Raw genomic sequence first — 25,909 nt, forward strand, 5'->3', positions numbered from 1 at the left:
CTGAGTAGATCACTACATGATCGTGCAAGTACTTGATTAACCGTGGCAGACAGCCCCGTTATAATGCATCTCTGAGCAGCCCGTTTTAAAATATTCCGCTAAATTATACAGCAATGATTTAGCTAGCTAAGGCTAAAGGCAATTTTCCTATATTTTTAGTAATTACACTCAGGCTCCTAAGGCGCTACCCAAAGGGTCTTTTCCCGCACAGTAACAGGTCCGACCGTGAATGTGATAACGTATTTGACTAAAAGTACTTAAAAGTGAGCAAACTGTGTCGCCATGTGAGAATTATGTCAATTCAAATCATGTTTGCCGCTCCTGTAAGTTTTCTCTTCTAACGATCGGAGCATGCTTCAACCTGATTGGCTGTCACAGACGCGTGTAAAATGAACTCTGGTAAGTGTCACGATATTGCTTTCGTTTATACACGAGGAGATGTCACGTGACCTAATCACAACCTATATATTATATATTTGAATTGCTATTTGCATTAGGACTTCCTGCACTGCTGAGGGATGAAATGCAGTAGAATCTGCAACAGGGTACTACAAGTTGCTCTTCAAACAAAATTTTCCAAAGTGTGCAGTTTTAATGCTTCCCTTTGACACATGTATGAAAGTAAACTGAATATCTTTGAGTTCAGACCATTGGACAGACAGTTTGAAGACATCACCTTAGGCTCGTGTTAGTGCCACACTGTGCTTGTTTTAACCACATAGGAGATCTGATTTGTCACTGTTCTTCCTCACAGAGGTGTGCCCATTCTGTGGGAAGACATACAAAAGGTTAAAGAGTCACCTGCCACACTGCAAGGCAGCAGTGAGCTCCGAAACACCTCCATCCAAACATGACGTCAAAGTGAATCAGACAGCGGCGTCTTCTCGGCTGACCACAGCCTCAATTGAACCAACAGCAAAGGGGGAAAAGTCCCCACAGCTGCTTTCAATGATGGCAAGTCCACAATTAAAGAAGAGCAAAAAGGTGTCTGTGGTATCATCAGCACCACTGCGGCCATCAGCAGCAGCAAAGCCTTTACCAAGTGCAAATACATCAACTTCATCAGAGTCATTGTCTCTGAGTTCTGCATCACCTCCACCGGCAACGAAGAAAAAGAAACAGAAACTGTCTGAACAAATCAAAGCAGCCACCATGGCCTCCTCAACCACCACTTCCCCCATCTCCACCCAATCACAACCGCAATCTCTATCCAACGCCATCTCTAAGGCCAAAAAGAAGAGTCTCCGTGATTTGATAGAAGCTGCAAAGTCCAACCAGGTTTCTAAGGGATTAATGGAGGGAACTAGATCTTCCTCAGAGGATCTTCCCTCAGCTTCAACTCCATTTGTGGTAGATCCTCTAAGCTCCAGAACCACAGTACAAACAGAGACCAAAACTAATCCAGACAAAGATTTAGTTAAAGACAACTCCCATCCTACCTCTCTGTCCACAGAAACCAAGCCCAAAAGTGCCTCTAAAACGAAAGTGTCAAAGACAAAGTCCCTTTCCACAACCAAAGACATCTCCAGCTCTCCGGACTCTACAGTAAATACAAGTGGTGCAAGATCCCATGTAAGAGACTTGGACAATGAGGGGGAAATTGAGGATTTATTTGTGGATAAGATATTCTTGAGATCAGGAAGTGGTCACCAGGCCAGGATTACCCTCCAGGATGTCAGAGCAACGTTAGGCCGAGCTAACACCACCCGTCAGTCCAGCAGACCAAGCATCCTGAACCAGATTGGCACTACTGATGATCTAAGCAGCAAAATCAGACCTGGTACTGGTCTCAGACCAACTAAAACACTGTCAGACCAGCTTCCCAGCAAAAGTTCACAGCGTACGGAGCTACAGTCAGTTAAGAGAAAAAGTTCAAAGTCCAAACCAACAGCTTTAATCCCACTGCGACATGATGGTTCCCCACAGCCCGAACTGGTCTCCCCTACAACTCCCCTTCTTCCTGGCCATCTGTTGTCTCAGGTGAGCCAAGCCAAGTCACATCCACATACAGTCAGCATGAATGAGGGACTAAAGGTGGGCCATCACATGACAGGACTCCCCACAATATCACCATCGCTCAACCAGTTTTCCAGCCCCCATCTATTCCTGCTTGCACCACAAGCTCTACCGGCGAGGGTGGAGACACTGAGAGCTGATGATGGGTTGATGATGGCGACATCACAGCGCGAAGTCAGGAGAGAAAGTACTGCTGATAATGGATTTAAAGGTCAGTATGTGACATTGAAAAGTAGAGCTGGGTGTCAAACCTCAAAACCTTTTTTTGGTACAGACTGAAATGTGTCCAAAAGTAGAAAGAAAGGCTGATCAGATTCGTAGGTTTGTTTACATATTCTATGATTCAGGTTCTGGTCATTTTACCAACTTTAGAGTTTATGTTGGTTGTTTTGAGTGTGTATTTCTTTATCAGTGCATTGACTGTATGATTTATAGGTGCTCTGACTCAGCGGAGTCTTGGACAGGTGAGACTGAGGGAGCTGCCTGAGTGGCTGGCCTACAAAACACCCAGACGTCCAAGAGAAGTAGTGGAAATGGTGCAAAGAGGTAATTATATCACACACATCTCACAGTAGTACTCATAAAACACTCCAGTAGGCCTGCTGTCTGTGTGGCTATATACTTTTAAAACAACTGTTCAACATTTTGAAAAATGGGAGTTCTAGATGACATGATTGATAGCAATGATTAGCGTAGCTTAGTTTAGCTTAGCTTAGCTTAGCATAAAGACTGGAAACAGGGGAAACAGCTAGCCTGGCTCTGTCTGAAGGTTATAAAATCCAACTGTCACCATCTCTAGAGCTCACATATTGTATCGGTGAGCTTCAGAAGTGCTGGTAGGTGGATTTTGTTACCCCAAGACAAAGCTATGCTAGCTGTTTCCAGGACTAATGCTCTGCTAAGCTAAGCTAAGCTAAGCTAACCAATTGCTGGCTGTAGCTTTATATTTAGTGGGCGGACGTGAGAGTGGTTTCAATCTTCTCATGTAAGTCTCTGCAAGAAAGCCAATAACCAAAATGTCAAACTCTTCCTGTATGTCTTTAGTAAAGTTGAGTATGACATCTCCTCTCCTCTCCTGCGCCTCCATCAGGCTGGCAGTGGTATTACAAGAGATATATTGACGTGAAGAAAGGTGGTGTGGGTGGACTGGGCATGCTGTTGGCAGGATACTGTGTGCTCAGCTACATCTGGAGTTACCCTCATATAAGTAAGTGTGCGGATTGCACTCGTTGCTTTAATGGGCTACAAGGATTTGGGAAGAACTGAAAGTGCCAATGGTTTTTCTTTTCCAGAACGAGATCGCTGGAGGAAGTACCACTGACGCCAAGGGAGGATGTTTGGACAGCTTTGATTTAGATATATAATTAATCCAGATCCAAACATTTCCAGAGGATTTATGTCAGAGAAATTGGTTTCTTGTCAGTGTGGTAGCTCTCCCCGTCAGCCCATTCGGGTTTCTTCTCCAGAATCTTTCTCCTACAGGATTGGTTTGGTCGTATTTTTGGAAAATATGGCTAATTGCTATAGATGAAAAGTGACTCTCGTAACTGTTAAATATGAAGCTACAGCCAGCAGCTGGTTATCTTATCTTAGCATAAAGACTTGCTTACTTTTTTGGTTAATCCATACGAAAAATGAAGTGAAAATAACCTACAGAGATAAAGCAAACAATAACTTCCTGGAGTCTGTTCTGGTTGCCTGGCAACTGCATAGGTTAATTGGTATTATTACACTTTAGTTTTAATACAAATTAAACAAACAAGACATAATTAGATAGTTAATTAGAGCTGGGGAGGTTTTAGCATTTGACAGAGCCAGGCTAGCTGCTTCCCCCTGTTTCCAGTCTTTATGCTAAGCTAAGTTACCTGGCTGCTGCCTGACACTTGAGTATGAAATTGATCATCTCATTCAACTCTTTGCAAGAAAGCAATACAGCCCCAAAATGTCCAACTATTCCTGTAATGTGGAGGAGCTGAGATTCTGATGTCAGTGCTTTTATTCTGCCTACATCATCACAAAAGAAAGCCTGTGGGCTCTGCACTGTGGTTCTAAATTATCTGGTGTCAAATTATTTATTCACTCTTATCTTTAGTGTGCTTTTTAACTTATTTAAGTTTGAGACGAGGGAATGTTCACAAGAAAACTACTCACAATTCCTTATTATTGAGATTTGTTTGGTTGTCCCAGGCCATGAGTTGCAGTCCCACTGTGTCCCAGGGCGTCCACTAGGTGTCGCTGTTGTGTTACCAAACCCAAAGGGGCTGGGCATTCAAACGTTTGCTATGCAGTTTTCTTTGCTCCTTTGTGCAGAGGCATTGGTGCTGGGGTCCATGAGAGGATTAGAGGGAACCAACAGATTTTTGACTTGATAAAATCTTACTCTGGCAGCCCAGATGGAGGAAAACATGAAATTCAAAATGTCCTGACGTCAGTATCTGTGAAAAGATCATATCTGTGCGACTGGGGGTTGCAAATCTGTTTTTCTTTTCCGAATGCTTCCCCATCACATGATGTTATTATGCATGCTTAGTTCGTGGGTGCCAGCATGTGAACACTCACAGAATAGTAATGGAGGGACACTGAAGGAGGTTCTCAGCTGGACAGGACCAGTTTGTTATTGTATTAAAAATGAATTTATTGTTGACTCTCCTTGCTGCTGCAGTGGACACACATTAGCTACAAATGAAGAAATGACAGTATTTTTGTAACCTTTAACCTTTTTTCCTGACGCTGCGTCTTAGCCAACACAATAAAAAATAATTTCCATTTTCTCACCTTTTTTTGTTTTACATTCTTCTTTTTTCTCCATACAAAATTATAAATATTTTGTGTTTCACTTTTCATTTTTATACAAAACAACAAACTATACAAATCAAGTGAGACAAAATAACAGTGAAAATGGAGGCAGAAAAACACAACTCTGTACAGAAAACGGGAGAAAAAGCACAGTATGTTCCTACCAGGCCCTCAGACACTGATATGCATCAAGATAGCACAACGTTTCACCGATACTGGACACGTCCCTACTTTGTGCAAGTCTACAACTAACTTTCTTGTGGATATAAGTGCTATAGAGGCACAAAGTCTTGCAGCAACCATTTGAAGGAGCAAATAACAAATCTCACGTGACCCTCACATGTCACAAGAGATCTGCTTTCAAAGCAGAGAGCCCAGTTCTCTCAGTGTGCACTGGCAGATATAAGAGGTCTATAGGCAGAGATACAGGCGGCTGCGATGGCCCCTGTCACTTAAACACAAACTCTATCAGCTCATATAAAAGGCCTTCAGTCTGCTCCCGTAGCCTATAGGCAAGCATATTTCACAGACATGTTTATAGGAGAAAGGTGACACTATCCAGAATCCACCCCAAGAGCATTTAGCACATTTAACCGAAGCTTTGGTCCTGTGTCGGGTTTGGCAGAAATCGCTCTTTCTTGCTTAGTGCAGATTTCTGTAGATCTATTTGCAAAAATGTTGCTCCAAAAACAGAAATACAAGGCCAAAATTTAGGCTATTTTTGCTGTAAAAACTAAATGAAAACTAGAGCTCAGTTGGAGCCCAAGTCACTTAAACGCACATTTTCAGAGGAGTTGCCACAGCTTTTTTTTTTTTTTTCTAAACAAAAAACAGCCACAGAGCTGCTCTCACCAGCACAAAGACAAAAAAGATCTGACAGCGATTCTGGACAAGACCACACTCTCTCCTATTGTGACTTTTGGTTGCGCTGCTGAGAGGGAAAACAGGAAATGTGAGAAATGCTTGAAAAGAAACACTGGAAAGTGAGAAAAACATCCTGGGGGACTGAGCGAAAACACTTGGGAATAAAGTCAAGAGCATGGCAAACTACATGAAAACATGGTGACAGACCTGTGTGTGTGTATGCAGATTAAAACACACACTGACAAACATGTCAAGGTAGTAAAGCATAGATAGACATGATCAATATATCATTATACTGTATGCAGAAGGCAGACAAATATACGTACAATCAATGACCCTCCGGGGTCATTTAAACTAATGACGACATTGTCATGTTCACAGAGCCAGGGAACACATCACAACAAACAAAAAGCCATCTTTTCTTAATGTCATCTCTAAAATGAGGAAATAAAAATCGAAATAAAAAAAGATACTGTAACATATCTTCCTCAATCTGAGGACTGAGCTCCCCGGACACAAACACACTGAAATGATAGAAGTGGTTGACATCGAGATTTGTCCGGTGTCTGTGTCGGGGCTTGCATACCTTTAAGGTACAAAAGAAAAATGCCAAAGAAAATGTGACTTAAGCACAAGAAAGAAAGCAATGCTGAGTACAGTAACGCTACTATACCTGTTTGTGTGACTAATCTGACGGGTTTCTAGTGTGATTAAGAGGTTATCCTTGTTGCAGGCAGCTGAAAGCAGGCGGGTAGATTTTGGTTCAGTCCCAAATGTTCACATTCTGTTTAGCCTAGATATCGACCAGAGCCTCAGACTCAGAAAGTTCCTGAAATAAGCAACAGTACATTTAGTGCAATTTCTCTATGTGAATGTGTCTCTACTGAGCTTACCTTGAAGGAAATCTCCACCTCTGAACCATGAATCTACCAAGAGCATTGTACTAAAGCATATGTGTGTGTGTGTGTGTGTGTGTGTGTGTGTGTGTGTGTGTGTGTGTGTGTGTGTGTGTGTGTGTGTGTGTGTGTGTGGACTCGCTGTGCATGTTTGTAATGCAAAGGAACCGAGTGAAATGGATATTTTTGAATAGAGCTTCTTCATGTAAACACTTCAAAATAAAAACCTAAAATTAGGCACAGAGTCGTCGTTTTGTCCCTCCTTCTCCTCCTCATCCCTGTTTTTCAGCATAGGTAGTGGGAGTAATCAACTGGCACAAAATATTGATGGTGTGTGTATGTGTGTGTGAAGAGAGGGACACTCTTATATTCAAGCTACTGACGTCACAGACCCTACCCCTTTAAAATAAGGTTAAATTAAACAAAGTGACATTTTCCATCTGTTAGTCCATTGCATTGCACGCATTCCCGGATCTTTATAGGTCATTTTAAGTGCCTGTGTTCACCCAGCACCATGACGGAGTCCCAGACTGCTACGTCAAAAACCCAGAACATAAACCAAGAAAAGAACAAAATATATGCTACATGGCCGGAGATGGTATCACAAAGATAACAGACCTGAAAGAAGAGTTCACCTCTCTTCACACAGGGTTGTGGGTGGGGGGGTACAACAAACATTACAACAGGAGAGTTGACAAAAACACACACACACACACAGCAGAAGTAGAAACCATACAGGGATGATTGGGAGCTAAGTCTTAACATTCTAAGATGCTGTTGACTGCGGCCTCTAGAGCAGAGTCTGTGTCAGGGTGGGGGGGTGATGTGAGCTGAGGGGGGTACTGGGGCTGGATCGGGTGTGAGGACAGGTGGTGAGACACCTGGTAGTGCGTCTGTCCTCCTGACGTCGCTGCAAAAGGTGAGCGGTTACCTTGGGGAAAGCTGTTGGCAGCAGTGAGGCTGTTGTTGGCGGCACTGCTGGGCCCGTAGTGTTGCTGAGATCTCTTCAGTTCCAGGACGCTCTTGTTCTCTAAGTGTGGAGGGTGGAGTTTATCTGCTGCACCTGTACCTACAGCCCCACCCCCTCCCGGATCTCCGTACCCGGGTTGGGAGTCTGTCCTGTATGGTGGCTCTGTAGAGCCTCTGTCTGACTGGTTCCAACTGCAGCTGGACAATGGCTGCGAGGGGAGGGGGTCTTGGAAAAGTTTGGATTTCACCCCACAACAGAATTCTTCCAAGAAGCTGTCTATAAAGAGACAGAGAGGAGAGGAGGAGCTGATTAAATCCTTCTTTGAGAAAATGTCTCACTCCTTTACTACTTTTTAGGTTTGTTGTTTACCTGGATCCACTAGTACCGTGCGTTTGTCTTGCGTCAGGTTGCTGCGTTCCTCTTGGTTGAAGGTCCTGTCTATCATCACCATTTCTGATGAAGGACTGGAGCGCTGCAGGAGGGGGAGAGGCAACCTATTAGGCCCGTGCTTGTCATAACATGAAACACGTGTGTGCAACCAGCTGCTCGTGCTTGTGCCTACCTCAGCCTCCACCATCAGCAGCCGTCTGTATTTGTTTACCATGGCGTGGGTCCTCTTCAGAACCTGAGTAGCAACGACCTCAAATTCTTCATCCACTGCAGACAAAACCACACAAAACTATATTTACGGGGTACTTTAATTCTGCAAATACAAGTCTACTTTCACAAACACAGGCATTGAGTACTGTACAGCAGGGCTGCAGTTCAACGGATTTAGGGTGAAGCTAATAAATTCAAAGCCGCACCCTGTGAGAACTCATCCTGGCTGGGTGGAGCCCCCTGGAACACATGGTAAGGGAGGAGTCTTTGCAAAGTATCGTCGATTGAAGTGAATCTACGCCGATCTGGAGTCTGAACTCCAGCATGATCCTTCCTCAGCTGTTGTAAAATCCTGCAGAGATGACAGAGAAGAGACAAGCTCCTTCAGTGGTGGAATGGCAAAACAAACACAAGGCAACACTTGACAAATGACAAAAACATCTAAATAATACACAATAAAAAAACTCACATTCCTCCTTTTGTAAGTGGTGGAAGAGCAGCTCTCTTCTGAGCACTGACCTATAAGGACAAAGGTGTCATAATATCATCCCCATTCATCTTAAACATACAGCTTGTGTGCAAAACAAATGAGGTGCAGAGTGAGTGTTATACCTGTGAGTTTAGCATTGAATCTTGAGTCGTGGTCGTCACGGTTAGCAGAGATCATGGGAAAAACAACAAAACAACCTCATTAGGTCAAAGTGCGGCAGACTACATATAGATACACAACTGACTGCAACATTCATCAGCCTTTTACCATGTATGCTGCTGAGCTGCGCTTGTCTGTCCTGTTTGAGGGCAGGTGATGAAGAATTCTGAAAAATTAAAATCAAGTTTTAGCCTGACAACACTTTTCAGGAAGGAGACTCAAATGCAAGACCAATAGCACCAGCGACTCGCAACTATACCTGTCTGTAGTCTTGTTGCTCCTGCGTCACAGTACCAGGTAAAGGGGACAGAGAAGTGCAATTCTGACTCTGAGTCACGAGAAGGCGCTGCACAGGGCTCGCCGTCACTTGGCCGCCAATCCCCGCCGTCGCAGGGCCGACCAGGGTCAGCCGGCCAGGAGCGCACGATGTCTGCACAGGGTTCGCGCAAGAAACACCTGTCCATGTTTGAGTTACACCTCCTCCAACCTGACTACCGTCGACTACTCCCTGATTCAAGATTATCTGTCCTCCTGGTGGTGCAGTGAAGCTTTGCCCTGCAACAATCTGCACTGCATTCTGACTGGTAATAAGGGCATTTGAGTTAGGGTCAGCGGGGCCATTGTGGATGGTGCTGGCCGGAGTGAGTGCCAAAGAGCCGGGCAGCAGGAACTGTCCAGGCGGTATATTTGTCTGGGTCTGTGTTTGTTGTTGCTCCAGGGGCGGCTGCACTACTATGGAGCCATTGGCTGTGTACTGTCCCCCAGTAGTAGCAGTGTTAGCATTAACTACATTAGCCATGGTGGTGGGACCAAGGCTGTAGACAGTCTGAGCCCCAGCTTGAAGGGGTTTAGGCTGGATAGGTCTAACAAGAGTCTGGGTCCCTCCTGGGCCTCTCTGGATGATGATGTTTTGAAGGGGGATGTTTTTGAAAGGTAAACCGACTTGGCCTACCTGCCCTTGTGTAGGGGCAAACACCTGCCCCCCTGTTGGCGTTCCTGCCGCAGATACAGGCGCCCCCGGCCTCAGCACAATCTGAGGAGATCTTTCCAAGCTGCTCAGAGTCATCACACCCCCACCCGCCCCAAACGAGCCTAACACCTGGATGTGCTGGGCGGAGCCATTGGGCAGCTGGGACACCCCTTGCAGGAACTGGCCTGCAGGGAACGCAGCTGTCGCCGTGGTTACCACACCCACTCCCCCTCCGTAACACCCAGAGACCAGCTGGGAGGGGAATGGAACAGGAGCTTGCACTAGAGTGGGAGCGGGCTGGGAGTCCAGTAAGGCCTCCTGGGCCAAAGTCTGTTCTGTGATATCGGCCTCCATGAGAGACTTCTGAAGGATATCGAAGGGCTGGTCCTCTCCCCCGAGATCCACCCCTCCAGGGGAGGTCTCCGGCCCCAATTCATCCTCGATGAAGGAAAGGCTGCTGGAGAGCTGGAGGCCGGCCCCTGCTGAATCCTCGCCGAATTCACCCATTGAAGAAGAGCCATCCTTGAGGCCAGTGTTGGAGCCAGCCTAAAAGAAAAGTTTAGCGTGAATGAGAAGAAAGCGGAAAACTGTTTGCATGTGAGCTGCATAATATGAGACAGCTGTGATGCTTTTTAGCACTTCTACAGAGCTATATCATGAGATTTTTTGAATTTTCATCATGTAGTTTACCATTCCTGTCTCCTCCCCAGGACCAACTGGGTTCACATATTTGTTCACAAACAACATTTCTTGGCTCTTAAGAATTCATCTCCATAGCCTGAGAAGACGCCCTCTGCTCATGTTGTTGCTGGATAATCACAGGCACACTCACCGTGTCACTCCCAAAGAAGGATCCATCCGACCCATAAGCTGCATTTGTCACATCATCCTCCTCAATCTGCACAAAGCAGAAAACAGAGAATGAGTGGACTCAGTTTCTTTATGCATCAACGTGAAGTAACTGTTCAGACAGACTTGGTAAGGCATGACTGTGAAGAGGCACTCACAGACTTGCTGTTGCTGCCATGGAGATAATCATTCAAAGCATCCACATCTCTGAAAAGGGTAGAGAGGAGATTTTTAGCTGCCTGAAACAAACCTAAAACAGCTTTATTGTGACATTCACTTGTGTGCGTGTTTCACAAATTGCTTAATTCGTCCAAAGTAGAAGTGATGGACAACGCTTCACAATACATCTCTTGTGAATGAGCCATTAGATTAACGGTAATTCAACAAAAGGGGAAAGAGTAATTTTGCAGACACTTGTGGCTTTGATTTCAAAGAGGAACCTGACTAATATTGACTAACTATTTAACTTAAGGACAAATGTTGTGAATTGCCTGGTGGACAAACATCAGGGCATCCATTCATAAAGTGTCATGTAAATGGCAGTTTTATAAAGAGCGTTTTACCCTAAAATATCCAGAAGACGGCGATCGTCCTCATCATCCATGACACCTGAAAGATTGCGGAGGGAAGCAGGTGAGGTGAAACTCTGGTTTGAACTAAGTATTTCACACTTCATGTTCAAGTTTGCATGGAGCAGTTCTTCCCTTACAATGACAATAAACCCCAGCTAATCACTTGCTTTTGTTTTCATTCTGATGTAGGAGTGTATGAGCTGTAAAGACTCAGCATGTGTATTATTATGTTAGCAGGAAGAACATCTCACTCACAGATTTCCAGCAGGAAGCATGGATTCAGTCATTTAACACCCTTTGTTTCCTGGGCTGCAGGGTGAGAAACTGCATTTAGTACAATTACAAATTTCCGCGTGTGAGAGACATGTGTGTGGGAGTGTTGGAGCCTGAGATAGAAATAGATTGTGGCGTGAAATGCAGGGTGGGGTGGAAGGAGGGGGACAGATATGGAAGTCAGTGCCATGGGAGATATCTGTGTAAGTTGAGAACAGGATGGCCTTCATCCCCACCTTCAGATGTTTGTCTCTGATACACCAACTCCCACCCATCACTCTCCTCTGCTGCACCACATTGGTTGTCTTTCAAGCCTGCACAGTGTCAAGGGGCATTTGAGTGTAAATAACTCCACCCTACTCCATATATACCTTGAATGGTCGAGTTTCTACATTCAAATAGGTGTTGGTTTTGTGTTGTGTTGGCCAGCAAAGGTATGCAGCTATTTTGGTGCTGCAACATAAAAGGGGGCAAAAACAAGCCCATGAGATGAGTGTTTGAAATATTATGTTACTGTCATAGGCTGTCTTTTTAATGAAACAGAGGTATTTAAGCAATGTTGAGCACATGAAGAGATCATCCAAATCCCCATTTTCTCACATTCAGAGTGAATACAATGGTCTTTAAATTATAACATATTTTGCAATATGCTGAAGGTCGTGGAGACATGTAGGCTGTGTCCCTGCGACTGTGCAAAACGTTACAAGTGCACTGCTACAAAATGGCTGTTAACATGGTACAGGCTGTCTTTACAACCAAGCCACGTCCAGCCTCCATCTTTGGTTCAGGGGGAACAATGAACGGCAGTTGCAGTACAACACAGGGTGTTTGAACTGACCGAATTATGGCTTGTAAATACAGAGAAACCTGCTTAAGCAAACTGTATCACAGAATATCGAGTTTTGACGATATCCACATCGAAAACACGACATTTTGTCGTGTGTGGGGACAGGCTGCCATAGCCTGAGAGGCTCCATTGTCCTTCAAAAGTGGACACAACGTTAGAAAAATGAGAGAGGAAACAGTGTCGACTTTTCCAAGGCAAAAAACGGAAGCCAAACAATTAACACAGTGCCATTTTATTTCACAAAAAAGCTCCAAATGTGGACTGTTTGTACGTAAAATAGAGAAAATATCACGGTACTCCTTTCAGTAACCCAACACAAACCACCAGAAACACAACCGTTGATGCTAACGAATACTGGTTAACGTTTTCAGCACAGTGTTTTAAATGAAATTAAAATAACGTTGGCTGCGTTTTTTAAAAAAAAGAAAAACGGACAGGACAAAGAGCCTATGCTGGCAAAAACGAGCATTTTTAGTGTCTAAAATGCACCGGATTCGCAGATGTATCGCCAATTTTGATTACGTTTGTCAAATTAAAGTAATCTTTGACGAAAAGTTTGACCGTTTAGTTTAACTCCGAGCTCAAATTCAGCTTCCGAAATCCGCCCTAGCATGCACGCTTCGACGCAATCCAAGCTAGTCCCCGCTGCAGTGCTGCTGGACGGTGTCTCCGTCGGTTTAGTAAGCCAGCTAATGTACAGCTCGCAAGTTTTATTTCCAAAAATAGACTGAATCGACAGAATGATAATCGCATTCAAGCAGCACAAAACGCCCGTCCAGCCCGTGGCTGCTCGTCGCTGACGTGATCTTTCTTTCTCTGTTGGGGAGGCTTTCATTTGTCCTCTATGTGGCTCATCTGCCAGCATGAAAAACGTCACATTTGTCTCGATATGTCGAACCGACGCGTTTCAATCGGGCTTTTCTGTCCCAGCCCGTCTCCCGGTCGGGTAGCTCTCCGGACTGGACGCTCCGCAGTATTTTAACGATAAACACCGGCCTGTTCTGGTTAGCTAGCCGCGGTGTCGACGACGCCTGTTTTGAAAACGTCGGCTAGAAATCGTCGAAAAAGCTACGGGACGAAACCGTGTCGAGCCGTACATATTAATCCCGATTAGCAAAACATAAAGACGACTCAAAGAGGCAAACCCTTTACTCCTGTCTCACTCCTCTTGAAACCCAATATCTCCATTTGGCAACTTTTAATTTGCTCCCCCCTCCTTCTCCTCCTCCTCCTTCTCCCTCTCCCACTCATATATTTTTCTCACTGTCCCTGTTCTGTCTCGGATAGATTTTTCTCTCCGCTCAAACTCTCTTCCCTCCCTGAAGGAAGGGAGGAAGGAGGTTGTGTGTGTTTTTTCCTTGAAATTTTTATCACAAAATTATAATACACTCAAAGGGAAACTCACCGTCATGAAAAAGCAGTGCCTTGTCAACGGGGTTTCCTCGCCATCACCGCACGGGTTGTTGGGGTAGCGCACAGAACAAGGCAACCCAAATCAACAGTCCTCAACGGCAGCACGCGACTGTCTGAATTTGAATAGAAAATACCCAAACACAAACGGCAAGCCATTAATAAGCGCACTTTTTATAATAATATGAATTGTGATGGTATGTTTCACTGTCCTCATGAATTGCAAATAAATGTTTTTAGACTTAATCATTACCAACGGTAGAGGGCGGGCCTCTTGTGTGTTCGCCACACCTTGACGTTACTCAGGTATGACCATGGTTACAGTTTGGGGAAGTGCTGCCTGGTCACCTACTAATCGCCTACTAATCCACAAATTATATACTCGTATAATAATCAAAAGTTTAAATTAATATAGTCCTCAGATTGTCAAATTTGTTAATTCCCACTGATATTGTTTGTTTGTTTTTTTTAATGTAGAGTAATGAATAAAAAAGGGAGATTTTAGTAAATGTTTTTAAGAGACAGAGCTTTAAAGGTGATAAGTGATATAAAGGATCAGTGGAAATTAATTTGCTCTTTTATGTAGAAGGGGTTAAAAATGAGTTGATTTTGATTCATTTGGTATCCACTGTAAACAAAATACACATAACAAACTTGCCACATATGCACAAAACAATGAAAACAACAACAAACACTGAAAAAAATGCACATAACACAAAATGGCTCTTATGCATAAAACGGACTAATAAATAAAATGATTATACCAGCAAAGACTGCTGTGCCTATGCTACTATAGTATAGAAACTGTGTCATGTCCACTTATCTTAGGTATTACATATAATACAAATATATGCTAAATTTATTATAGTAAATACATTCACTCACTCATCTCTACTCTTTCCATCCTTCCATCATCTCATCTGTCCCAAATCTTGGCTTTCACACACTAAAAAGATTTAATCATATGCATATTCAACTCTTGATCATACATTTATTGTATTGTATTGTATTGTATTGTATTGTATTGTATTGTATTGTATCAATTGTATCATACAAATAAAATAAAATATAAATTCACTCAAAAAAGTTCAGACAGACGTTTAAAAATATTTTTATTAAGCATTCCCCTTTGATGGTTTACCAAAAAATAAAATAGATAATAGGTTTTTATTGATTTTTTATTTCCATTGTCCCTCCGGTACAGTAGGTGGCGGTATGCACCTGCAACTCAGACTCGTAATAATCACGAAGAAGAAGTTGGGCCGTTACTACATCCGCAACAACTGACAAGGCTAAAACATGTATTCAGCGGCTGAAGTTAGCGAGGAAACTGGGTTTGCCGGCGAAAGCGCTGCCGCCAAGATCCAAGAGCGTCTACAGAGACGGAACCAGGCGAGGATAGAGGATGCCGAGCGGAGGAAGGAAGCGAAAGCGAGCCAGTCTGTCGCGGAGGAGAAGGGCGAGTATTTCTTCAGCACTTTCAACAAAGAGCGGGCGTCCATCGAGGAGCTGCTGTCCAGCTGCTCCGGTGCTGACCGGGCTGTGGTGACCCAGAAGCTAGATGAGGCGGCGGCCCGAACGCAACAGCTGCAGAAGTTTCTCAATGACAGCTTGTTGTTCCTCACGCAGTACAACCAGAGACAAGCTCAGGCTGCTCTCCTCAAACTCCAGACCTCCCTTGCTGAGACCAGAGAGGAGGGTCTGCCCAAGAAGAAGTTTGCCTTTCGAGCTCGCACTAAAGCAAAAGATAAAGTCTCTGCACCTGTGTCAGACACACCTGCGCCTGGTGGTGGCACACCTGCCGATGCTGGAGGCACCGAGGTGGATGGAGCTGCGGCTCAGTGCGGCTTCTCCAACATGGACAACATGCATTTGACAAAGACAGCTGAGGAGATCGAGAGACAGGATGTGCTGTTGACTCACCTGACTAACTGCAAGGTCCGTCTGATGGGTTCCCCCAGCACAGTGCACATGAAACATATTGACAGCTGTGAGATCCTGTGTGGGCCCGTGTCTAGTTCAGTATTCATTGATCAGTGTAGAAACAGCACTCTGGCTCTCCCTTGTCAACAGCTGCGCACCCACAACACCACGGACACGCAGGTGTATTTGCACGTCACCAGCCGAGCCATCATAGAGGACTGTCGTGGAGTGAGCTTCGCCCCGTTCTCCTGGTCTTATCCCACCCTAGAGGAGGACTTCACTGTGTCCGGTCTAGACCGGGACCAGAACAACTGGAGCCAGGTGGATGACTTCAACTGGCTCACCACAGAAACACCTTCTCCTAACTGGACTGTCATTCCAGAAGAAGACAGGAAAACCACTTGGGACCCCTGAAATTTCATCTTTAAAACCTGTATTTGCCAAAGTGTCATGATAATCAAACCACCATATGAAATGTTATAAGCCCAAATACATACTGGCTGATATATACACTCAATTTCAGTCATGTTCCACCCCATTTTTATAAATGAGGGCAGGCTAAATAACAGAAACTTGTCTCTGTATAATGAAAAACAGTTGAACAGCACTCCAAAACACAGCCTTCAAATTGTTCATAAAGTTTGCAGCATAACCTTGCATGAGAGTAAGATTTATTGCAGGACTGCATTAGTTCTAGCTAGCTGTAACTAATTGGCAACTGAGCATTATTTTTATTTTATTTTTTTTTATTTCCAATTTTGATTAATTTTTTGTTTAATTTCTCAGTGAAACATCTCTTAAATGTGAAGTCAGTCAGCCCAGGGTGACATCTTCAGGTTGTTTGTTTCATCTGACAAACAGTCAAAACCTACATTACTGTCACATGAGACAAAAGAAAGTATGAAATGCCCACAGTTGAGAAGCTGGAACAAGGGATTGGTTCTTTGCTTAAAAAATTAGATGACTTCGAGTCTCCAAAGCCCAGTATTGGCCAGGCTCTATTTTTGGGTACTCCATCTTTTAGAAACTGTTCACCTCCTGCTGGTTGACTCTTACAGATTTCACCATAGGCAGAATTTACATGTCAAAAGTAATTAGGTTCTGGTTGGAACAGAGTTTTTTAAGCTGGGAATTGATGCCATTCAGAGCAAAACTGTTCTGCAAAGCCATTCTGGAATAAATTCAGCAAAATGTCTATGTTCACTAATCTTCCTGTATCATCACTTTTAAATGAAGAAAATTTAATCTGCGCAAATAAAGAGACATTTCCTGCTCAACAGCATGAAGCCTTTTTGTTTTCTACTGATGATGATGATGATGATGATGATGATGATGATGATGATGATGATGATGACGATTTGTAAATAATCAACATTTCACATAATTTGACATGAATCAGACACAGGAGAAACTATGTAAACGTACATTTAAATTCTTCTTTACAAAGCTGCCAAGATAAAGTTGATTAACTTGGCAACACTTTAGCTCTCCATATTAAGCATTTCTAAACAGTATTTAAACCTTTAATAAATGGTTGAAAACACACTACAACAGCTGTAATAATGTAAAATGTGTCCTCATAGGAGAAGTTAAAATTGTTGACAAATACCGTAAATTAACACTTTAAAAAAAAGTTGGGATTTCAGTTAAAGTGTTACCTTTATCTAAGAGACATCAAAATATTGGAGGGGTTTGTCAAATCATTTCATGAAAAACAGCAGGAACAGCAAACATTCAGCTGAGATGCTGCATTAAGCAACTGCACTGCAGCTCTCATTTTCAGTCACAGGGAATCTTGAAGGAGTCAGAATGGAAGTCATTCAGGGAGAAGCCTGGCTGTAGTCAGTATCTGGCTCATGTCTGTGCCAGACACAGTACGTGACAATAAGACAATAAGATCATTGAGAGCACTTATGGCATTTACTAGCTTGCACGATGAGGTTTTATATTTACTGTCTATGTTTATTATTCATTGTGTGCCCATATGTTCTACCATCCACTTTGTCTCAGGTTTGTGCTTTTTGTGCAGTTATACATGAATGAACCACGTATTCAGTCATAGTAGAGGGGCTAATATGTGAGCCTGAAAGCTCTTTTGTTTCTGTGAGTGGGTTATTGGGGCTTGAGTACCACAGCCTATTTGTTCCACTGTGAAGACATCCTGTTTGTGTTGAACTCTTGGGCCCCTACCTGTGAATGGCTACGCTTTGTTATTAGCTCCACTTTCATGTCCGTGGTCTTTGTCAGCCTTCAGCTGATGCCATTACAGCTCCTGGTGTGTTCGATCAAGGCGACCATGACCACGTGAGCGCTCAAACCAATTATGGCCCCTGGCAGTGGCTTTCGATCAGGCTCATCTTGTGTAGAGGGATTTCTGCAAATTGGATCAGGCTGCTTACAGGGACTTAGCATGACGTACTGCAACTTTGAGTTTAATCATGAGGATCCTCGGCAATCCTCCACCTCTCCAGGAGAACGGAACACCACAATTAGCTTCAGCTGTGTGCTAGAGAGGAGAAACCTGTAAAAGTTTGGGGAAATAAAACTTTCTGAAAGTTTACATTTCCGTCACCATGGGAGAGGCGATAGCTTTGGAGGAATAACACTCCTGTGCTGCTCCCGGGTCCCTCTGGGTTCTTCATCTCTGCTCCTTTGTTGTGGGATGGATTACAGGCTGAGCTGACTCTCCTGTCCCGTTGGACCAGCCAGAGGAGACCCTGATAGCAAAGAGACAGGGAAACAGGAACTGCAGGTTGGCGTATTCAGGAACATCTGAACTTGGGGGCTGTCTGGACATTTGACGCTCCTGCTGCTCTACATTATCATTTGACTCTTTTCTCCACAGCCAAGGGCACCTCACAGGTTGAACAATGGCTTTGATGTTAGTCAAGTTTGATCTGAAGAAGCGAGTGAAGCTCGCTCAGACGGTCTGGTTCATGTACTGGTTCGCTGTAATGGCCGGCGTGCTGGTCTTCAGCATGGGCCTGTTCTTTAAGATCGAGCTGCGAAAACGCTCAGAACTTATGGACAACAACGAGAGCCACTTCTTACCCAACCTGCTCATATTTATGGGTCTAATAGCTTGCGGCATCAATGCCTTTGGAGGCAAAGTCTGCTACGACTCACTGGATCCTACCAAGTTTGTAAAGTGGAAGCCCATGTTGAAGACCTTCTTGATGTTCTGCGTGGGCTTCAACGTCCTGCTGCTGGTGACAGCCTTTCTTTGTTTCTTGATGAGGATCCCCCTGCAGTTCACCCTGGCCGAGGGCCTGAGGAACGGCATGAAGTTCTACAAGGACACGGACACACCGGGACGCTGCTACATGAAGAGGACCCTGGACCTGATGCAGATGGAGTTTCGTTGCTGTGGAAATGACAACTTCAGAGATTGGTTTGAGATTCAGTGGGTTAGCAACCGCTACCTGGACTTCAGCTCAAAGGAAGTCAAAGAGTAAGTGAGAAGGGTTAAAACTAAATCCCACATGATAACCACTAAAAGTTAGAGATTGTTACTGTGGGATGTGACAGTGGACTGATTTTGGTTGCCAGAGATCATCATTGAACCTGATTGTAACAAGGTGGAGGGCTACTTTAGGGGTCGTCTATGCAAAGTTAGAGTTCAGTCTAAGTGGATTTGAAGGTAGGTCAGAGCAGGTGTATTATTCACTTTCATCCACCAAGGATTACCGTCACAAAAATGGTGACAGCTATAGGTGGCAATGGGGACGTGGCACTGGGGGCTGCAAGGGTGGAGGAGGTTACTAGGCAGTTTTATGGATAAAGTTGGGAGGAGGGATTTGGGTGATTAGGTACAGAAAAAGACACTTGAGGTCAAAAAGGCATGTGTGGGATTAAGAGTGCATTGTTCCAGTCCAGTGATGTGGTCTCTTTGTGAAAAGTTTAACTTATATCTCCAATGATTCTGGACAACAAGCAGCAGTTGTGAGGACAGTTGTGAAGAAGGTAGTTTTGACTGTTGGCACATAATTAGTGTTTAATCTCAAGGATTACAGTGTCCATGTCCTTCAAGAATCAGTGTCCTGTCCAATCAGCAGAGGCCCTGGCAACACTCCAGGGACAGCACTGACCTATAAAAGAGTTTGTAGCTGGGATTTTAAATTCAGCATAAACATAGACATTAACGTACAGAGGTGATTGAAAAGTCATGTGATGCTAGGACAGGCCAAGGCCTCTAAAGTTTCAAAGATTCACACTCCTTCAGCAAAGTATTTCAAATCCTTACTTAAAATATCCTGCATGATTAGGATTCAGAACTTTCGTATAAAGTCACATATTTCCTGTATGTTCTGTAGTATTGGCCAAAGTGTTATTTGGGACATTATTTTTGTTCTTTATCAGATGTTGATGTTTGAAGAAAGGAGCCATTTCTGACCTTCTAAGGTCTTAGTGATCCAGTTGTACGCGTCTTTCCATTGGCCTACTACTGTCAATCATAGTTGAATACTGACTCATTTTTTCATGTTAATCAACATAAAACCTTTATTTACACTTAAAGGCTTACAAAAATATTTGGGTCAAGCCCTCTAAGTGAAATTTCACGTTATCAGTAGGTGAGGTGTTATCTATGTGCTCATTTAGAGTTCATGATAAGTCGTTCATGACAGATGATTGTACACCAGTGACAGTGTTGTTCAAGATCTACTGTTCATGAATACAACAGCATTAAAAAAAAAGAAAGAAAGAATTCCTCTTAGAGACATATTGAGTCAATGCTTCTCTTGTTGAGGCAGGAAGGTGTGGTGTTGTATTGGAGAGCATTACATTATCTAGCACAACACCACTAACTATGGCCTCAAAAACCTTCTTTTATTGGCCAAATTTGATTCAGTTTGATTGTATTCAGCAACTAACCAGATAAAATACTCTGCAACAACAAATATCTCATTGTGGATGTTGGTAAAAGACAAGTCTGACCACTAATTTTAGCCCACACACGGCAAATGTAGTATGGCAAGTTACTGACCTTTAATCTCACCTTTCACCTCCAACACATCATAATGTGACACTAACACAACACTTTGCCTCATCCTCTTAGCCGCATTGGGAGCAACGTGGACGGCCAGTATCTGATGGATGGAGTCCCGTTCAGCTGCTGTAACCCCAGCTCCCCCAGACCCTGCATCCAGCTCCAGATGACCAACAACTCTGCCCACTACAGCTATGACCACTACACGGAGGAGCTCAACGTGTGGAAGCGCGGCTGCCGCGAAGCCCTGCTGTCCTACTATGGAGGCATGATGAACACCATCGGAGCCCTGGTGGTGCTGGTCACTATGCTTGAGGTCAGGGCCAGGGATGCATCCACACAAACCCGCAAATATCCATGTGACCATTTTTCTACATTTGCCAAACCAACCACTAAGTCTGCTTCTGAGAGTTTCCTCTTGTCAAATCAAAACAATACTGTTTGAAAACACTTGTGATAAAGCAAAATCTCCCATTCATGCCACGTAAGTTTTCTTGTCGCTTCGCGTCATTGTGGTGCAGTTGCAGTGGCTGTATTTCCCCCAACAGCCTCAATTGGCAATAATGAGTCCATTCGACACCAGTAAGCAAACTCCGATAAGCGACGTAAAGATGAGATTTATGTTTTAATGGATGTGTTTTCATATAGTGTTTTTTCTTTGTTTTCTTTTTCTTTCTTTTTTGTTTGTTTGTTTTGCAAGAGAAAGACTGAAGACTGACTGGTTGGTTTGGCAAATGTCCTGTTAACTTCCTCACCTCCATTAAAAAACAGTTCACAGCTGCCTCCCTGAGCTTCTCTTAGAGTATCTCCCATGCAAACTACGTGAGACACATAGAAATACTCTGCTTTGATAATTGTGTAAACATTTTTTCATTTCAAAAGTTTAACTGTTGGACACATGCTGGAAACTTCACTGAGAAGCCAATTATCAGTGCATATGTGCTGGAGGGTTACGCTCTCCTCATCATTCTTACCAAAGTTACATATTAGACCATGATTGGTTTCCAAACTGGTTGTGGTCACAAAATCATTGCGCCTTGAACTGGGATTCAAACTCAGAGAAAAGTTCCCTTTTCACCAGATTATTGTGAAAACAATCTTGTTGTATCAAACTCTGCACAGTGAAGCTCAAACACCAAAGTTAACAACAAGATAAACACATTCTTGAGGGGATGAGGTCTTTGGTGATTCACTAACTTGTTCAGTTATTTTCCAATAAATTCAGGGAGGATTCAGTGTTTTTTTTTCTGGGGTCATGTGAGGTGAACAGCCTGCATATAAACATGAAAAGCCTTGACCCAGTTGGCGCTTCCGCCCATGCTATCCACTGGATCTCCTTCCAAAACAACTCTATCCTCTTTACCTAAATATCACTCCTCCTGCCCGACAGTCACGTTACCCTGCACCCTTTGGCATGTACCTACATGCAGCTTACCTGCAATATCTCACATGTTACTCTCTACCAATATGGTTGTAATCCCATAGTGGCCAAATGGCATCTCACCTCTCTTCAACTCTCTCCTGAGCCTCCACTGCCAACATCTGCTGTTGTTGTTATTAAGGCCCAAGAATCTGCTCCCCATTACACAGAACTGCAGTGATAAACATGTACAGATAAACCCTTGAAGTCAGTGATAGCAGACAGTAAATAACCATGTAGATAACACCTCTGTCCCAGAAATCCAGCCGACGAACCCTCGCTCTAAAAACATGGATTTGTGGATTTAGGCGACACTCTTGAAGCTGATCAGACGCGCAGTGGGAGGTCCCAGGTTAAATAGTAGTTATGCAAGTGTCTCTGCGCTGACACAGATAGTGGGCTCAGAGATGGAGTGATGGGTTAATCTTGACGAGGTGACAGGTCTAGGCCCACTTCCTGGAACCTGAGCTCTCAATCTGATCTGAAGTTAGCATTTAGAGTCTTAAACTACTTCTTAACATCTCTAACAATTTAGCACCATTCAGTTGCTAAAATAAATTAAAACTTCATTAATTTCACTCTTCCTTTTGTCATTTACTAGGTAATTTTATTTTTCAACTCATAAAGCATTTTAGCGAGCAAGTTACTACAACCAAAGCTAGCTAAACTGTTTGTTTTCCTTTTTCCACCATTCAGGGGATAAATTAAAATTTAAACAAGTTTAAAGAAATGTGTTTATTATGCATTTTATTTTTCAATTACTGATGCATTTTAGCCAGAAAGCTAATAGCGTCAAAGTTAGCTAACAAACCAGAAGCTAGCTTGTGTTTATTCCCATTTTAAGTACTTCCATCTCATTATTAAATTAGGTTTTCAGTGATCACCCCTGCTCAGTGATGATAATACTGTGGTGTGCTTGAGGTCCAGGTTCAGGTTCTATGTATGTGTGCCTGCAGGTGGCAGTGACCATCGGCCTGCAGTACGTCGACAGCTCCCTGTCCACCCTGGCTAACCCGGATGACCCAGAGAGCGAGAGCGAGGGCTGGATCCTGGAGAAGACAGTGAAGGAGACGTTCACTGACATCATGGCCAAAATGAAAGCCATGGGCAAAGGCAGCAAGGTGGAGGAGGGGGGTGAGGCAGCGGTTGCCACGGTGAGCTGAGCGAACCCCTCCCGCAAAAACTGACACCACTCCCACCTGAAGAGGAGAGGAGAGGAGGGGGACGTGTGAGATTACTACATTTTTCTACCAACATTTAGACACCACCTACACACACATATTTGGCAATGGACTCCCTGCATTGATAACCAGAAACTGCATATCCACACATAGAGACAGATAACAAGTAGGATGAGTTATGTTTCGGTTTTTCGTGTTGGTTTCCCCCAACCAAACAAATCCATCTAAGGCTCCAACTTTGCTTCAGAGCATACTTTTAAAGAGATTTACTGTTTTGGTTTCTGACACTCTGCGGGTTTGGATCTGTGTTATTTCCAAAAAAAATCAGGTCAAGTAATTGTGATATGCATTGATAATTGTCAGAAGCTTTGCAATCACAAGTAAATATGTAATTTTTTTCTTTGTATTGTTGTGGGATAGTTTGACGGGGATGGTGGTTGCCATGCAACCCCCCCTCTCACAGAGGTGCAGATGGAAGACATTTCCAGCCCAAGTTTCATTTTCGTGAACCTGTCTATAGTGCTTTGGCTTGTAGCTCATTCTGTATATAGACAAATCAAACTAATTAAACCCCCCACTCAGCTCTTTTTATATTCCAGTCCACCTTTGTCCACAATGAAGACTGGAAAAGCTCCTGAGATGGAGTAAAATTATGAATTGAATGAATCGGTATGAATTATGCATGAATGTTGCAGCACATGATGGAAGAGTGAGGCATGGGAACTGGGATGTGAGCCCTGGTGAGAGGCAGGGCCAACTCCAAAACCTGTGGAGGACGGCTGAAATTGGCAGCTAAATCTTGGCTCCCGACCCCTGTACTGTAATCTCAGATCTACGATGTTTCCCTTGTGCATTCAGTATCTGTATATTGACACATATGTATGTATATTCTAACAACTGGGTTGCTGTCTTTGTACATAGTGTAGAAATAAAAAAATATCTTTTTTAAAACATAATGTAATTAAGCTAAATCTTTTATTTAAATCCAAGTAAAGTTTGTTTTTCCATATGATTTTTCTTTTCCGTTTTGGCTACGTGTGTCTGTGTAGAAGAAGAGATTATGCTGATTGTATCACGAATAAAGGATTTTAGAGACGTGATTCCAGAGAAGTGAGGACGTTGTGCTGTCTCGACCTTAAGTCACACAAACCTGAGATCAAGAGGCGAGGCACGCTGTGAGTGCCGCAGGGTTCCTGATTAAGTCAACAGGATAAGGGCAATTATGGCATTACTGCTTTCACATGGCCATGGGATGACTCTTCACATGTCCAGTGCAAGGACATGAGTGTGTGTGTGTGTGTGTGTGTGTGTGTGTGTGTGTGTGTGTGTGTGTGTGAGGGTGAGGGGTTATGCTACTACTGCACACACATGCATTTGCAAGCGGCTTCTTCAGGTAAACGTAGAGGTGCATTTTTATTGATTTTACTATAAATGTACTTTGTTGGTGCCTTCATTCAGCTTTAGAAACTTTGACTTCACAGGATATGAGTACAAAGTCTTTTGATCCCTTCAGCCCACATATTGATAAAAAGGTATCTTCACAATCCACTATAAAACACACCTGAAGAGAGATCAACATACTCTGCCAACCCCAGACATGAGGAATGAGGAGCCATGATATCAAAGCCAGTGTGACTCAGTTAGAGCAGATGGGGGAGGGGGGGCCGTGAAGAGTCAGCAGGAACGGTGGAGGCCAACGCGATATTTTTGTTGGACCAAAGCACATAACCAGCGCTGAGTAGATAAGAAGCATAATCGGCTTTAGATTAGCATGAGCCCCTCAGCCAGGTGAGCAGGTGATGTCCTACCGCACGAGTCACGTCACAGAGTCGGAGACACAGAGACAGAAAGACAAACAAGAGAAAGTAATGGTCTGAGTGAGATGAAACACAAAAAACAGGCTGATATGAGGTAAAATAAGGAATCATAGTAGAGATTTTCCTAAACAAAAACTGGTGTACAAAAGTGGTGAAAGATGCAATCAGGTAAAAATAAAGTAAAAGTGTCAATGTAGTAAGTAAAAGTATAAGTAAAAGTCCTACACTAAAACTCTCACAATATATAAAATATTAAAAGTAAAAGTACTCAATATGTAGCAGAATGGCTCCTGACTTATGTTTCCAATCTGTCTATAGTTAGCAAATAAACGTGCAATATTTCCCTCTGAAGTCGAAGCATAAACGGGCATAAAATCGAAATAAGTAAAGTATAAGTACTTCAAAATTGTACTTAAGAACTTGAGTAAATGTACTTTGTAATTCCATCACTGGATACCTAAGAACCTTAAGACTCTTTGCAACAAATGAATTTAACATCAGTGGAGACTTTTTGAATCCCTGAACTTTTACATAATTTGAGGGAACCACAAACATTTTTTAGAGGGAAAAATGTCAAATATGGCCCAAAGACATTAAACATCAGCTCAAAATGTGTACTGGCACTTTCAGCCAGTGGCGGAAGAAGTATTGAAATCATCTGCTTATGTAACAGTACAAAAGTACAAGCATTAAAATGTGCTTAAAAAGTAAAAGTACTCATTATGCAGAATGGCACATTTAATGTCTATTATATTATTGGATTCTAATCATACATGCATTTATGTGTTCCTTACTTTAATGCTGTTGCTGGTAAAGGTGGAGTTAATTTCACCTGCTTTATATGCTTTATCTGCTGGGTAGCCTTTGAA

General features: G+C 43.3%; 4 protein-coding genes and 1 long non-coding RNA gene across 8 annotated transcripts in view; 4 read left to right on the forward strand and 1 right to left on the reverse strand.

The window, feature by feature from the left end:
• The window catches only part of LOC139349298 (uncharacterized), an 88,994-nt gene that overhangs the window by 16,304 nt on the left and 46,781 nt on the right, over positions 1–25,909 (forward strand). The window lies entirely within an intron of this gene.
• LOC139349459 (mitochondrial nucleoid-associated protein 1) lies at positions 187–4,787 on the forward strand. Its single transcript, XM_070990271.1, has 5 exons — positions 187–399; positions 755–2,227; positions 2,452–2,562; positions 3,107–3,223; positions 3,309–4,787. Exons 1-5 carry the CDS (start codon positions 390–392, stop codon positions 3,335–3,337), a joined length of 1,740 nt encoding a protein of 579 aa, XP_070846372.1. The 5' UTR covers positions 187–389; the 3' UTR covers positions 3,338–4,787.
• Positions 4,602–13,845, reverse strand: bicral (BICRA like chromatin remodeling complex associated protein). 3 transcript variants are annotated; one of them, XM_070990268.1, is made up of 13 exons: positions 13,708–13,807; positions 11,438–11,491; positions 11,174–11,219; positions 10,769–10,817; positions 10,594–10,659; positions 9,051–10,307; positions 8,900–8,957; positions 8,755–8,774; positions 8,612–8,661; positions 8,349–8,494; positions 8,105–8,199; positions 7,912–8,014; positions 4,602–7,818 (listed from the first exon to the last, which is right to left on the reverse strand). In XM_070990268.1, exons 3-13 carry the CDS (start codon positions 11,212–11,214, stop codon positions 7,331–7,333), a joined length of 2,373 nt encoding a protein of 790 aa, XP_070846369.1. In that variant the 5' UTR covers positions 11,215–11,219; positions 11,438–11,491; positions 13,708–13,807; the 3' UTR covers positions 4,602–7,330. The 3 variants fall into 3 exon arrangements, with proteins under 3 accessions (XP_070846369.1, XP_070846370.1, XP_070846371.1); XM_070990269.1 differs by lacking the exon at positions 11,438–11,491 and having other exon boundaries at positions 13,708–13,845; XM_070990270.1 differs by lacking the exon at positions 8,755–8,774 and having other exon boundaries at positions 8,883–8,957; positions 13,708–13,826.
• Positions 15,002–16,910, forward strand: tbcc (tubulin folding cofactor C). The gene has a single exon (XM_070990689.1). The coding sequence runs from the start codon at positions 15,012–15,014 to the stop codon at positions 16,047–16,049; it is 1,038 nt and encodes a 345-aa protein (XP_070846790.1). The 5' UTR covers positions 15,002–15,011; the 3' UTR covers positions 16,050–16,910.
• prph2a (peripherin 2a (retinal degeneration, slow)) lies at positions 18,088–24,323 on the forward strand. Of its 2 annotated transcripts, XM_070990516.1 has the most exons (4): positions 18,088–18,387; positions 18,481–19,086; positions 20,692–20,938; positions 22,999–24,323. In XM_070990516.1, exons 2-4 carry the CDS (start codon positions 18,506–18,508, stop codon positions 23,203–23,205), a joined length of 1,035 nt encoding a protein of 344 aa, XP_070846617.1. In that variant the 5' UTR covers positions 18,088–18,387; positions 18,481–18,505; the 3' UTR covers positions 23,206–24,323. The 2 variants fall into 2 exon arrangements, with proteins under 2 accessions (XP_070846617.1, XP_070846616.1); XM_070990515.1 differs by having other exon boundaries at positions 18,088–19,086.

This window comes from Chaetodon trifascialis, chromosome 21 (assembly GCF_039877785.1).
Source record: "Chaetodon trifascialis isolate fChaTrf1 chromosome 21, fChaTrf1.hap1, whole genome shotgun sequence".
Classification (NCBI taxonomy): domain Eukaryota; kingdom Metazoa; phylum Chordata; class Actinopteri; order Chaetodontiformes; family Chaetodontidae; genus Chaetodon; species Chaetodon trifascialis.